The following is a 13,801-nucleotide window of genomic DNA, read 5'->3' on the forward strand; positions in this document are numbered from 1 at the left end:
AAGTCCTTTGCAGTCTCTGACAGAATTACAATGTCATTGGCGAACCTCAAAGTTTTTATTTCTTCTGCATGGATTTTAATACCTACTCCGAATTTTTCTTTTGTTTCCTTCACTGCTTGCTCAATATACAGATTGAATAACATCGGGGAGAGACTACAACCCTGTCTCACTCCCTTCCCAACCACTCCTTCCCTTTCGTGCCCCTCGACTCTTAAAACTGCCATCTGGTTTCTGTACAAATTGTAAATAGCCTTTCGCTCCCTGTATTTTACACCTGCCACCTTCAGAATTTGAAAGAGTGTATTCCAGTCAACATTGTCAAAAGCTTTCTCTAAGTCTACAAATGCTAGAAATGTAGGTTTGCCTTTCCTTAATCTAGCTTCTAAGATAAGTCATAGGGTCAGTATTGCGTCACGTGATCCAACATTTCTACGGAATCCACACTGATCTTCCCCCAAGGTCGGCTTCTACCATTTTTCCATACGTTTGTAAAGAATTTGCGTTAGTATTTTGCAGCTGTGACTTATTATACTGATAGTTTGGTAATTTTCACATTTGCCAACACCTGCTTTCTTTGGGATCATATTCTTCTTGAAGTCTGAGGGTATTTCGCCTGTTTCATACATCTTGCTCACCAGATGGTAGAGTTTCGTCAGGACTGGTTCTCCCAAAGCTGTCAGTAGTTCTAATGGAATGTTGTCTACTCCCAGGGCCTTGTTTCGACTCGGGTCTTTCAGTGCTCTGTCAAACTCTTCACGCAGTATCATATCTCCCATTTCATCTTCATCTACATCCTCTTCCATTTCCATAATATTGTCCTCAAGAACATCGCCCTTATATAGACCCTCTATATACTCCTTCCACCTCTCTGCTTTCCCTTCTTTGCTTAGAACTGGGTTTCCATCTGAGCTTTTGATATTCATACAAGTGGTTCTCTTTTCTATGAAGATCTCTTTAATTTTCCTGTAGGCTGTATCTATCTTACCCCTAGTGAGATAAGCCTCTACATCCTTACATTTATCCTCTATCTATGCCTGCTTAGTCATTTTGCACTTCCTGTCGATCTCATTTTTGAGATGTTTGTGTTCCTTTTTGCCTGCTTCATTTACTGCATTTTTCTATTTCTCCTTTCATCAATTAAATTCAATATTTCTTCTGTTACCCAAGGATTTCTACTGGCCCTTGTCTTTTTACCTACTTGATCCTCTGCTGCCTTCACTACTTCATCCCTCAAAGCTACCCATTCTTCTTCTACTGTATTTCTTTCCCCCATTCCTGTCAACTGTTTCCTTATGCTCTCCCTGAAACTCTGTACAAACCTCTGGTTCTTTCAGTTTATCCAGGTCCCATCTCCTTAAATTCCCACCTTATTGCAGTTTCTTCAGTTTTAATCTACAGGTCATAACCAATAGATTGTAGTCAGAATCCACATCTGCCCCTGGAAATGTCTTACAATTTAAAACCTGGTTCCTAAACCTCTGTCTTACCATCATATAATCTATCTGATACTTTCCAGTATCTCCAGGCCTCTTCCACGTATTCAAACTTATTTCATGATTCTTGAACCAAGTGTAAGCTATGATTAAGTTATGCTTTGTGCAAAATTCTACCAGATGTCTTCCTCTTTCATTCTTTACCCCCATTCCATATTCACCTACTATGTTTCCTTCTCTACCTTTTCCTACTGCCGAATTCCAGTCACCCATGACTATTAAATTTTTGTCTCCCTTCACTATCTGAATAATTTCTTTTATTTCTTCGATTTCTTCATCATCTGCAGAGCTAGTTGGCATATAAACTTGTACTACTGTAGTAGGGCTAGGGCTTCATATCTATCTTAGCCACAATAATGCGTTCACTATGCTGTTTGTAGTAGCTTACCCGCATTCCTATTTTCCTGTTCATTATTAAAGCTACTCCTGCATTACCCCTATTTGATTTTGTGTTTATAACCCTGCACTCACCCGACCAGAAGTCTTGTTCCTCCTTCCACCGAACTTCACTAATTCCCACTATATTTAACATTAACCTATCCATTTCCCTTTTTGAATTTTCTAACCTACCTGCCCAATTAAGGGATCTGACATATCACGCTCTGATCCGTAGAACGCCAGTTTTCTTTCTCCTGATAACGACATCCTCTTGAGTAGTCCCCGCTCGGAGATCCGAATGGGGGACTGTTTTACCTCCGGAAAATTTACCCAAGAGGATGCTGTCATCATTTAATCATACAGTAAAGCTGCATGCCCTCGGTAAAAATGACAGCTGTAGTTTCCCCTTGCTTTCAGCTGTTCGCAGTACCACAAAAGCAAGGCCGTTTTGGTTAGTGTTACAAGGCCAATCAGTCAATCATCCAGACTGTTGACCTTGCAACTACTGAAAAGGCTGCTGCCTCTCTTCAGGAACCACACGTTTGTCTGGCCTCTCAACAGATACTCCTCCGTTGTGGTTGCACCTATGGTAAAGCTATCTGTATCGCTGAGGCAGGCAAGCCTCCCCACCAACGGCAAGGTCCATGGTTCATGTTAAAAACAATGAAAATAAGCACTTCCTGTCTCTGGACTGTATTTACAACAAACACTAGCACTACTGGCACTACAGCTGACTAAAGGGACTCTCTCTGACTGTATTCAAAACAAACACGAAATCTATGAAACACTATTGCTAGTATTCGAAAACTTAAGCTTCCTAAAAGCAAAAAAATACACAATAAGAAGTGACAAGTAAGAAAAATACAGTTAATACTTAAATTAATGAAGCTCACTGCACAGCAGATGTGACACAGATGGCAGTTACTTTGAAAATAATGCTTTTCGAACCACCGTTCGCAATACTATCCCGAGACTGTTCGATTTAGCAGGTACAGTGAGCACCAGAAAACAGGCAATATTGCACGTGTGCAGCTGCAGTGGTGTAGGAAGCCCGCATGTTCATATGTATAAAGCACTAAGAGAGCTTACATTATGCCATAAATGAAACAGGACATCAGAGGATATTCCAAGAGCATCAGAATTTTGTAAACCGTACTAAAATGTATAATTTGGCTTGAAGTGCACATTGTTTCTTTCCAGATTCACAATGAAGTGGGTCCCATATAATATCAGGCTTTTCAGTGTGGTTTTTGGAATGTAAATTTTCTTAGAGTACCAGTACTGTACTATCTAGTATTTGGTTCTTTATTATGGCATAATGCCATACACGGCAGAACATGAAAACGTGCACTTGAAATTCTGCGAACAGTTGGAACTAGCCAATACCGTGGACTGAAACACTTCATTTCAAATAAATCGATTGTCTCAGTGGAAAGATTAATAAAGCCAAATTGCTTTAGCAAACTGACAAAAATAGCTTCATTGTTCTGCAAGACGATTAATGATTGACTGATAATAACTTGGAAATAAAATCAGAAAACTGAAACCAATAATATATTTTTGCCTTCCATAATTATGTGAATGTATTTTAATTCACTTGATAGCTCCTGGGCACAGAAATCTGTTTTGTTTTCATTTGATGTGGTAGCTGTAAATGAAGAGGAAACAGCGAAATCACTTAACGCAGGTATCACGTGGAGACTAAACCCAGCCCCACCACAATGCGCATGCTTGAATGTGGCAGCTGGGGTGCGCAAGAAAAAATTTTTTCATTAGCATCTGGCTGGTTGCTGCTACTGCCTATACAGCTAACAGCCGCACTTCAAGTAGTGGGAAGCGGGAGAAGGTACTGCTCATAAGAGAGTCTACTGTGCATGCGCATGAACCCGTTGGCAACTAGTCAAATGAACCTAATGTAAGCAGTTGTGACATCACATTCATAGAAAGCAGTTTATTTTGTTACACAGACGCTTGTGCGAGCACGATGTTTTGTTGTTGTAAATGGCGCATTTCCTTTGCCACTTAAGTTTTATTTTTTTTTTCCTCTCATTTACATTTTATTTCTGCAGTATCATTCTCCAGTAGCAGGATACAGTAACATTCTTTGCTAGAGAATCAATTATTACCAGTCGAAATTACAAAAATTTAACTGAAAGCTAAAACAATGGAATTCTGAAAAACTCCCAGGTTTTTCCCAGTTTTCTCCCAGATGAATAACTTCCTGGGATTTTCCCGGATTTCCCAGTATACACCCCATAGCCTCCATACCTTTTCCAGAAACAGATTTCCCACACCTTCTCTTTCCAGTCACTTATCAGTCTTCCTCTCTTGACTCAGTACCGCATAGGACTGGAGCAACTGATCACATTCTCCATCAGGGTTTGAATTACATCACATCGTACCCTGAAATGAGGAATATCCTCCCCAAATTCCCCAAATGGTGTCCCACCACCCAACGAACCTATGCAATATCCTTGTACCACCCTACTCAACCCCCACTCCCAAACCTTTGTTGCATGGCTCATACCCCTGCAATAGAACTAAATGCGAGACATGTCCCACACATCCCCCCATTACCATCTGCTCCAGTCCTGTTGCAGGTCTCTTCCACTCCTTCACCAAATGGAGGTCCACCTAAGAAAGCAGCCACTTGATTTACCAATTACGCTGCAACCACTATGCCACTTTCTACATGGGCATGAAAAGTGACTAGCCATCTGTCCACAGGTATGGCCACTGCCAAACTTTGACCAAGAGACAGCCGGACCACCCAGTTGCTGAACATGCCTCCCAACACAATGTGCTTCACTTTAATGACTGTTTCACTGTTTGGATTCTTCCTACCAACACCAGCTTTTCTGAACTGTGCAGGTGGGAACACTCCCTACAACAAATCTTTCGTTCTCAGAAACCCCCTGGCCTCAATCTTCGTTTGTCTCTGGCCTCACTCTTTGCTACTCCCTATCCTCTACTACATATCCCTTCCTTGCCCAGACACAACTCCTATTGCGCTAACACACATACCTGTCTTTCTCCCTTCTCTATTTCTCTCCTCTCCTGTCTACCCCCCCCCCCCCCCCCCCCTCTGCCCATATTCCTCCATGGCCCTCAGCATGATCTCTCAACACTGCCCCTAGCAGTCCTATCCTGTCCCCACCATGTCACTGCATGCTCCCACAGGCAGCACAACATCTTCCATCTTCCGCCCTCCCCTACCCTGCTATTCCACCCCCTCCCTGTACCATGTCTCCATTTACCCTCACCACCCACTCCAGCAGATTGCTGCTCATTCAGACAGTCACAGTCACACCCCAGCACCCTTAGACAGTGGCCGTGTGTGTGTATGTGTGTGTGTGAGTTATGTTTGTGTGAATGTGTGTGTGGTCTACTTTGGAAGAAGCACTTTGTCTGAAAACTTAACATTTTAGCAGTCTTTCTCTTTGTGCCTATCTACGAGTCAAAACTCAGGAAAATTATTTTTCCATTTAGTCTATTTTCTTTCATCAATTCCCGTAGAGCTTTTGTTCCTGTAAAGTAATTTGCACTTGCAGTTATAAAAGTAAGTCCATATTTTTAAAAACAAAATCAGGCACACATTTAATAATACAACCTGAGCCTTATCGAAGTTCTTTAAGAATACTGCCATATGACCAGTTAATAGTCGCCTGTCTTCCTCATCTTGGATATTCTCAAGGGCCCAAACCATTCCTGCATCATCAATTTCTTGATACACTTGAATGGCTGCAAAGATAAAATTTTCATATAAAGCTCATGCAATATTTGTTGTTGGGTTTATTGTTCCACATAAGTTTGAATAACTATTTATGAATTCATAAAAGCATAAAATGTTAACTTTTACCATGAACACTATTTTGGTTCTCTTTCTCAACAAAAATACAGAACTGGAAAATTAAGAGTGACCCAATGCCCCTTCTCCATAAACAATGATGCAGGTAAATATGCTGACACATATACTTAACAACAGTCAAAACGACAAACCTGAATGCAGAATGTTACAGATATACAACTGTCACAGCTCAGTTTACGATCTGAATCATTTGGGAGAGAAACAGGAATGAGGCCACACCATTGCTTTTAGAGAAATAAAAACTTACATTCTTACTATAGGTGACTATCAGCAATCACACAGCTAGAAAAATTATAAATATTATATTGTCTGTATTGACCCCTAATAAAAGGAAGATTGATTTGATATGACTTGTGAGGTGTACTTTTGGTTTATGGATCCATTCTGAGGAGTTCCTCAAGGATGTAGAACAAGTCATAAAACAAAATAAATAACACATAATTACAAAATAGGTAAGCTAAATCCCTGCCACAAATCCTTCATGAAACAGTTGTCATAAGTGTGGTGTAAGACAAAAAATCTTAAACATAATTTTTATTTAAGAGGTAATAATCAGCCTGTTATAAAACATGCAAATTTACAATACACTGATGGTGCGAATGATAATTCTGAACCTATAGTGGGCACGAATCATCAAAAAGAAAATCAACTTACAACACTTATTTATATTGATTACTGCTCTGACAATGTGGAAAAGTCAGATTTTACACAACAATCACATAATTTGATGGTTAATAATACTGGGTTGTTCAAGAGTTGCAAAGGGCTGGTAACTGTGAATAACTTTTTTTAATTAGTCATTTCTCTGCTCTTTCATTTCAGATTCTGACAGAGGAAGGATGGAAGGTTGACCACAGCAAAATTAAGCAGCATTCAATTAACAAAAACTGTGCAATTTGAAAGCAGTTATGACGACTTCATGACTTTTGGCCCATTCTGAATCCACAAATCAGCTAGTTTTCTTAAGAAAATTGACAATGGAGTAGAATGAGCTGACCGCCAATATATCCTTTGGGCTTCTCTCAAATAGAACTTTATTAGTAGATAAACTCTACATGGCTACTGGTAGGTTACTGAAAATGTATGTTCCCGAAAAAAATGGACCAAAGTACATGACTTTCAATATTTGTGTAGATTATTCCTATTTCTAGGACTGATTTCATGAACTATTGGCTTGAAACAGAAACACTTTCTGACAAATTTCTTTAAGGAAGCAGTAGTCAGTATCACCAGTTCCTTGAACAGGCTTCCGCAAGATGTTTTCATTTCACACCAAAAAAATTACATGCTTTTGGACTGCACTGGAGAACTATAGCCACAGTCTTCTGTTTCCCAAGGCAGACAGACCTGATAAAAAAAAAGTTTTGCTCAGATTTATACATTGCTGCCCTACAAATTTAGAGCTCATTAATCTGCTGTCCATCAATAGGGCACATCTTATCCTTCTACTTCTGTGCCTAGATGTCCACACATATTTGTCAACACCTCATCTTCCAACCACAATTTTCTGTCCCACAGCATACAACCAAGTTGTCACCCCACAGAAGTCTCATTACTGTGTCCCCAGGTATACCTTCCTTCTTTCTACAACTTTCTCCCTATTGTGTTAAAATGTTTGAAATTTACATCTAAATTTACCTTACAAACTACAAACAGTTTCTTGCTGCATTCATGAATAAATATTCAATATTTCTTTCTATATTGCATCTATCCTCTTTAACAACTGACTGCTCTTACTATTGTAGCCACTGGCAGATAATTTTGTTTCTTATCACCTCAGAGAGAGAGAGAGAGAGAGAGAGAGAGAGAGAGAGAGAGAGAGAGAGAGAGAAGATAGTTAAGTATAAATCATTATATTAAAAAAAGAGGTGGGAAGGTAACTTGAGACAACTGCAAAAAACAGTCAGCATGATGCCACATTTTTCACTGAGAAAGGGTATTATACAATAATTGTAAAACGGAACATGAAGTCACAATTATGATCCATGAAGTATGAAAATAATTAAATTAAACTATCCTTCACTCAATTCATTATGCCTAATGTATAAATTATTGTATATACAACTTACCAAATTCTACTTCAAGATTTTTCAGTGCTGCTTCTCCTAAACGTGTCCACGATTCCTTGGTGTTCAACAGTTTGCATGTTTTCCATGCATCTGAGAATCTGTTATTCAGAAAAAATTCAAAAAATGCAGCACTTTTAACGAAGAAATGTATCACTGTTTGCACTAGAATTTTATAACATATTCAATGTCTGAATTTCATTATTTTCAAAACCAACAGTCACTGGGTAGTGAAGCTATGAAAAGGACAATGAACTGAATTCAAACTACAAACTTTAGCATCAAAGAATAAAAATGTTGTTACATAATAATTTAAAATTCATAACAATAGATTCTACTACTATGTCGAAGCCTATCCAGTGATAGTACTAAAATACAAAAACTTTCTGTTCTGCTCTTTCCTGCCCACAATGTATTTATGATTAAAAAATCCTTCCTTTAGTGTACCAATGAAATCTGTTTCATACTACACAAAAACAGTGACCTGAACAAACAAAAACTACGATACTTTAGTAGCTCACTACACAAATATACACTCACATAAATATGGACCACAAGGAAAGGATCATTATGAAATATTGACAATATTACGAAAAAGATAGTTGCTACTCACTATATAGCAGAGATGCTGACTGGCAAATATGTACAACAAAAAGACTGCCATACAAATAATCTTTCAGCTGCTGAGGCCATATTCGGCAGCTGGAGACTGTGGTCATGTGTGTGTTAGTTACATTTGTGTGTGTGTGTGTGTGTGTGTGTGTGTGTGTGTGTGTGTGTGTGTGTTGTTCAGTTCCGATGAAGGCTTTTTTGGCCGAAAGCTTTTTGTTGCGCCTATTTGCCACTCAGCATCTCTGCTATTTGGTGAGTAGCAACTATCCTTTTCGTAATATTGTCATTGTTCCATCCTGCATTTTCCTTATTTCATTATGAAATATGAAAGCTGTAAATGCTGTAAAAAAGGAAAAGCTGTTACACTTCCAGAGTTATATAACCACATTACTGGCATAAAAACTGTAATACGTATTACATGAGCCGCCACACACACACACACACACACACAAACACACACACACACACACACACACACACTGCAACAACATATCAAAATATACAACTAGTTGGTACTGACTGACAATAGAACAATTTTGGGTGTATAATAAGGAGACTGTGTGTCTCATGAGCTATTAAGAAAATAGGAACATCGGGGAAGCAACAGTAATCGTTACACTGAATGAAGCTTCAGCATTCTAGGTGTCTTGTAATTTGTTTAAGTGCAGCACCAAGGGTGTGTTGATGAGAGAAGACAATTTTGTCTTCAGAAAGTCACATTTGCTGGCTTCTGTATTTTAAAGTAACATATTTTACGAACAGTAGCTGCAGTACTGTGTGACATTGGCACACTAATGGATCTGTGAATTGTCACTAAAACAGTATAAAATTAAACAATGGAAATGCCAGGTAGGAATGTCAACAATGTTGGAAAACATAGATTGCTGGATACTGTAAAGAAGACATGTTAAATTGCAGACAGGCACAATTAAAAAACAGTTACATAAGGCTTTCGGCCACAGCCTTCATCAGCAAAAGAGAAACACACACCATTCATACACATAAGCAAGCATACTTCATGCATACATGATCGCCAACTCTGGAAGCTTGGGTTAGAATGAAACTATCATGTGGGATGCAACCAGCAGTCTGGAGGAAGCACGGAAGGGTAAGGGGAATGTGAAAGGAGAGGTGACGGGGAAAGGGGCTGGGGAGGGGAAAGGGGAAAGGGGAAGGGAAAGAGGAAGTGGAAGGGGAAGGGGGAAGGGGATTGTAATGTACATGTGTGGGAGAGAGGAACGCTGTCTGGAGCAGTGAGCAGGGACTAGAACGCAAACAGGCACAGCATCAGGAGGTTGAGGGGCAGAGAGGTGGGGAAAAAAGGGGGAAAAAGGAGAGGGGGTGGGGAAAGAAGGGTGGATGCACGGGCAGAGGGCAGCAAACAAAGAGGGTAGGAGACAAGAATACAAAGGAGACGATATGACAGTCGCGATGGATACTGTTGGAAGGAGGGTGTGTGATCACATTATGTTACTGTAGTTTGAGGCTGGGATAATTACAGGAAAGGGGAAAGTGTTGTACGGACAACTCCTGTCTGTGCAGTTCAGAAAAGCTGTTGGTGGAGGGGAGGATCCAGATCACTCAGGTTATGAAGCAGACACTGAAATAAAGCATGTTATGTTCAGCTGCATGTTGTGCCACAGGGTGGTCTACTTCTACTCTTGGCCACTGTTTGGCAGTGGCCGTTCATCCTCAGGGTCAGCTGGTTGATAGTCACACCAATGTAAAAAGCTGTACAATGATTGCAGCAGACCTGATAAATAACATGTCTCCTTTCACATATGGCCCAGCCACTGATAGGGTAGGATAAACCTGTGACAGGACTGGAATAGGAAGTACTGGGTGAGTGGAGATGGAACACAACTTTAGTAGGTGTGGGAAGGATCTCCCTCACTTCATGCCCTCACTTCAGGGCATGATGACAGATAACCGAAGCCCTGTGGAAGACCCAGGTGCAAGATCTGTCCAATCCACCATGAAGCACTTCGTATTCTAGTCCTGTCACAGGTTTATCCTACCCCATCAAGCGCCACGTTACCTGTGAAAGCAGCCATGTCATTTACCAGCTATGCTGCAATCATTGCACAGCTTTTGATACTGGTATGACTAGTAACCAGCTGTCCAAGAGGATGAATGGTCACTGCCAAACTGTGGCCAAGAGCAAAGTAGGCAGCTCTGCGGCACAACATACAGCTAAACACAACCTGCTTCAATTCAATTCAATGGCTGCTTCATTATCTGAGCCATCTGAATACTCCCCTCCACCACAAGCTTTTCTGAACTGCACAGATGGGAGTTACCCTTACAACATATTCTCCACTCCCATAATTATCCCAGCCTCAGACTATGGTAACATACTGTCCCTACACCCTCCACCCAAAAGTTTCCATCCCTTGTCCTATCATCTCCTCATTCTTGTCTACCACCCTCACTGTTTGCTACCGTCTGCCAATGCATCTGTCCATCCTTCCCCACACTTCACACTTTTCCACTCCTTTTTTCCTCTCTCCCTCTCCACCCCTCCACCCGTACACTACTAGCCCTTCCACTTCACCGCCTGCTCCAGATTACTGCTTGCGTCCCACACGATAGTTACATTCTGGCCCGAGCTGCTAGAGTCGGCAGTCATGTGGGCATGAGATGTGCTTACTTGTGTTTGTGAATGGTGTGTGTTTCTTGTATGCTGATGAAGGCTGGGCCGAAAGCTTTACGCAACTGTCTTTTAATCGTGCCTGTCTGCAACTTCTTCTTTACGGTAAGTAGTGATCTATATTTTCCTACAGTATGAAGTGAGATTCACCTAGAAAACATTCATGGTCCCTCTAATTTAGAGCAATAATTAGCTCTTACCACAGCTTGTAGTAGTTTAATAATACAAGGGCTGTTCAAAATGTAAGGTGACTTTCCATATTACACGGGCAACGTACTGAGCCGTGGCTGGCTCATGCTAAGCACTGAATTAAAAAATCGTTGCGATTATGTGTTTAGTCTCCCACCGTTATCATGATTAGGCTGTTATCCTCTCCTTCCGCGGGTGGCAGCAGCAGTGTATATCGATATTCACACCTTGGACTATCTTTGACTGGAACTTAAAGTTTCCCGCTGGGTGGTGTGTGACTAGTCAGTCAGTTGGTGTGGAGCAGCGAGGAATTCTCCGCAGGACGTACTTTGGTCGGGGCCGCTGGCGATCTCTATGTGGTGTCAGAGTGTGTGGGGCTGTTCCCATTGCTACGAGATCTGTGGTTGACTGACCCTGGACACAAAAGTTGAGTTTTGATTTAATCTACTAGCAAGTCAAGACTGTTCACATTGTGTCGTTTGGAGTGCGTTGTCGGCTGTTGGGATATTCCTGTGAGCAACAACGTGGTTTTCAAGTTGGAAAATTCTAGCCACCTTCCAGTGGAGTTTCACTGTATCTGGTTATTTGAATTGAAGTGCACAAGCAGAATCTTCTGCCTTGTGGCCGTAACGTTCCAGTTACCTGCCCTGGCCGTTGACATAAATTTCAGGCAGTGTTGTTTCCTCATCATGTTGTTGCTGTCCAGCAAGGTGTGTAGATCTGTTTGCCTGTAACTTTGGTGCACCCGGTTTTTCTTTATTTTCATGATTCATTGGTCGGTGGCCACTTGGGTACTTATAAGACTCTCCAAAAACTCAAGGAGCATTTAATTTGGCCCTCCATGGACCGGGATGTGAGAGAGATGATATCCCAATGCTGCTTGTGTAATGTAGCCAAACCCAAGAATGCTCTTCAACAGGCTTTGCTGAGTTCTGAACAAGAGTCATTTCCTATGCACAAACTCTATATTGATTATTTAGGGCCTTTACCTAGTACTAAGAAGGGTCATCGATACATACTAGTTATTATCGATGTGTTCTCCAGATTTACTTGGCTCCTCCCAACCCGTAACGTTACTGCTGCCACACTATTTATCATTTAACTAATATTTTCAGTATTTTTGGCCCACCCAAGCAGTTTGTTAGTGATAATGCTCCTGCTTTTCTTTCGGCTCCTTTCAAGGCCTTCTGTTTTCATAACGGCCTTCTGTTTTCATAACAGTGTCAGACACATCAGTACGACCCCATATTATCCCCAGAGGTCTTTCGCGGAGAGAGGTAACCAAAATCTTAAGTCTGCAATGATTATTTATCATCATAAAACCCCTAGTAAATGGGACTCCAGTCTTCCCTGATTTAGTTTTGCCTTTAATATCGCCAGTCACAGCCTTGCGAGCTATGCCCGCCTCCTTGATCCTTTCCTATCTGGTTAATTCCCCTCTTTCAAACTTGTGGGAAATTCAAGATCTTATTCCTGCCAATATTAGTCCCCATGTTATCAAGGAAAACTGGACCCGGGCCAGGAGTAATATACTCAGAGCCTATAATAAACAAGCTGAGTGTTATAATCGCAATCGAGAAACCTTTAAGGACAGACGAGGGGATCAAGTTTATGTCTGCAATTTCCTGGGGAGGCAGGTGCATGGCGGGAATCTTAGTAAATTTACTCCTCGTTTTCTGGGGCCTTCCACTATCATGCATATTTTAGGCCCGGTAAATCCGCTGGTCGAGAACAGTTCAGGTAAGCAATATTGGGTTCACCTTAGCCAAGTTAAGTTCAGGTAGTTCAGGAGTTGAATTAGCCCCTTCCTGTGTTAAGTTTGAGGGGGAATGTTGAGCCGGGGCTGGCTCAAGCTAGGCACTGGATTAATCCTTCATTGTGCTTCTGTGTTTAGCCTCCCGCCATTATTGCGATTACGCTCTTATCCTCTCCTTCCGCAGGTGGCAGCAGCGGTGTGTATCGATATTCATACCTTGGACTATCTTTGACTGCTGCTTATAGTTTCCGGATGGGCAGTGTGCGACCAGTCAGTCGATTGGTGTGGAGCAACGAGGAATGTTCCGCGGGATGTAGTTTGGCCGGGGCCACTGGCGGTCTTTGCGTGGTGTCAGAGTGTGTGGGGCTGTTCCCACTGCAACAAGTCCATGGCTCACTGACCCTGGACACGAAAGTTGAGTTTTGATTTAATCTACCAGCAAGTCAAAACTGTTCACATTGTGTTGTTTGGAGTGCTTTGTCAGCTGTTGGGATATTCCTGTGAGCAACAACGTGGTTTTCAAGTTGGAAAATTCTAGCCACCTGGAGTTTCACTGTATTTGGTTATTTGAATTGAATTGCACCAGTGAAATCTTCTGCCTTGTGGCCATTAACATTCCAGTTACCTGCCCTGGCTGTTGACGTAAATTTCAGGCAATGTAGTTTCCTCATCGTGTTGTTGCTGTCGAGCATGGTGTGTAGTTTGACAGCTCCATCTTCTACATTGTTCCGTTGAACGCCCTGTTGTGCCCTGGTCGGGTGAGGTGGAAGTGGTGGATCGTGAACGGTT

The 13,801-nt window shown here is 41.4% G+C and overlaps 1 protein-coding gene across 2 annotated transcripts in view; it reads right to left on the bottom strand.

The window, feature by feature from the left end:
* The window catches only part of LOC126176861 (WD repeat-containing protein 19), a 355,977-nt gene that overhangs the window by 131,792 nt on the left and 210,384 nt on the right, over nucleotides 1-13,801 (bottom strand). For both annotated transcript variants that reach the window (XM_049924048.1, XM_049924049.1), the window contains exons 13-14: nucleotides 7,809-7,906; nucleotides 5,482-5,612 (exon numbers count right to left, since the gene is read on the bottom strand). In XM_049924048.1, the coding sequence (XP_049780005.1) occupies nucleotides 5,482-5,612; nucleotides 7,809-7,906 (229 nt within the window). The remainder of the gene's footprint in view (nucleotides 1-5,481; nucleotides 5,613-7,808; nucleotides 7,907-13,801) is intronic.

This window comes from Schistocerca cancellata, chromosome 3, assembly GCF_023864275.1.
Source record: "Schistocerca cancellata isolate TAMUIC-IGC-003103 chromosome 3, iqSchCanc2.1, whole genome shotgun sequence".
Classification (NCBI taxonomy): Eukaryota; Metazoa; Arthropoda; class Insecta; order Orthoptera; family Acrididae; genus Schistocerca; species Schistocerca cancellata.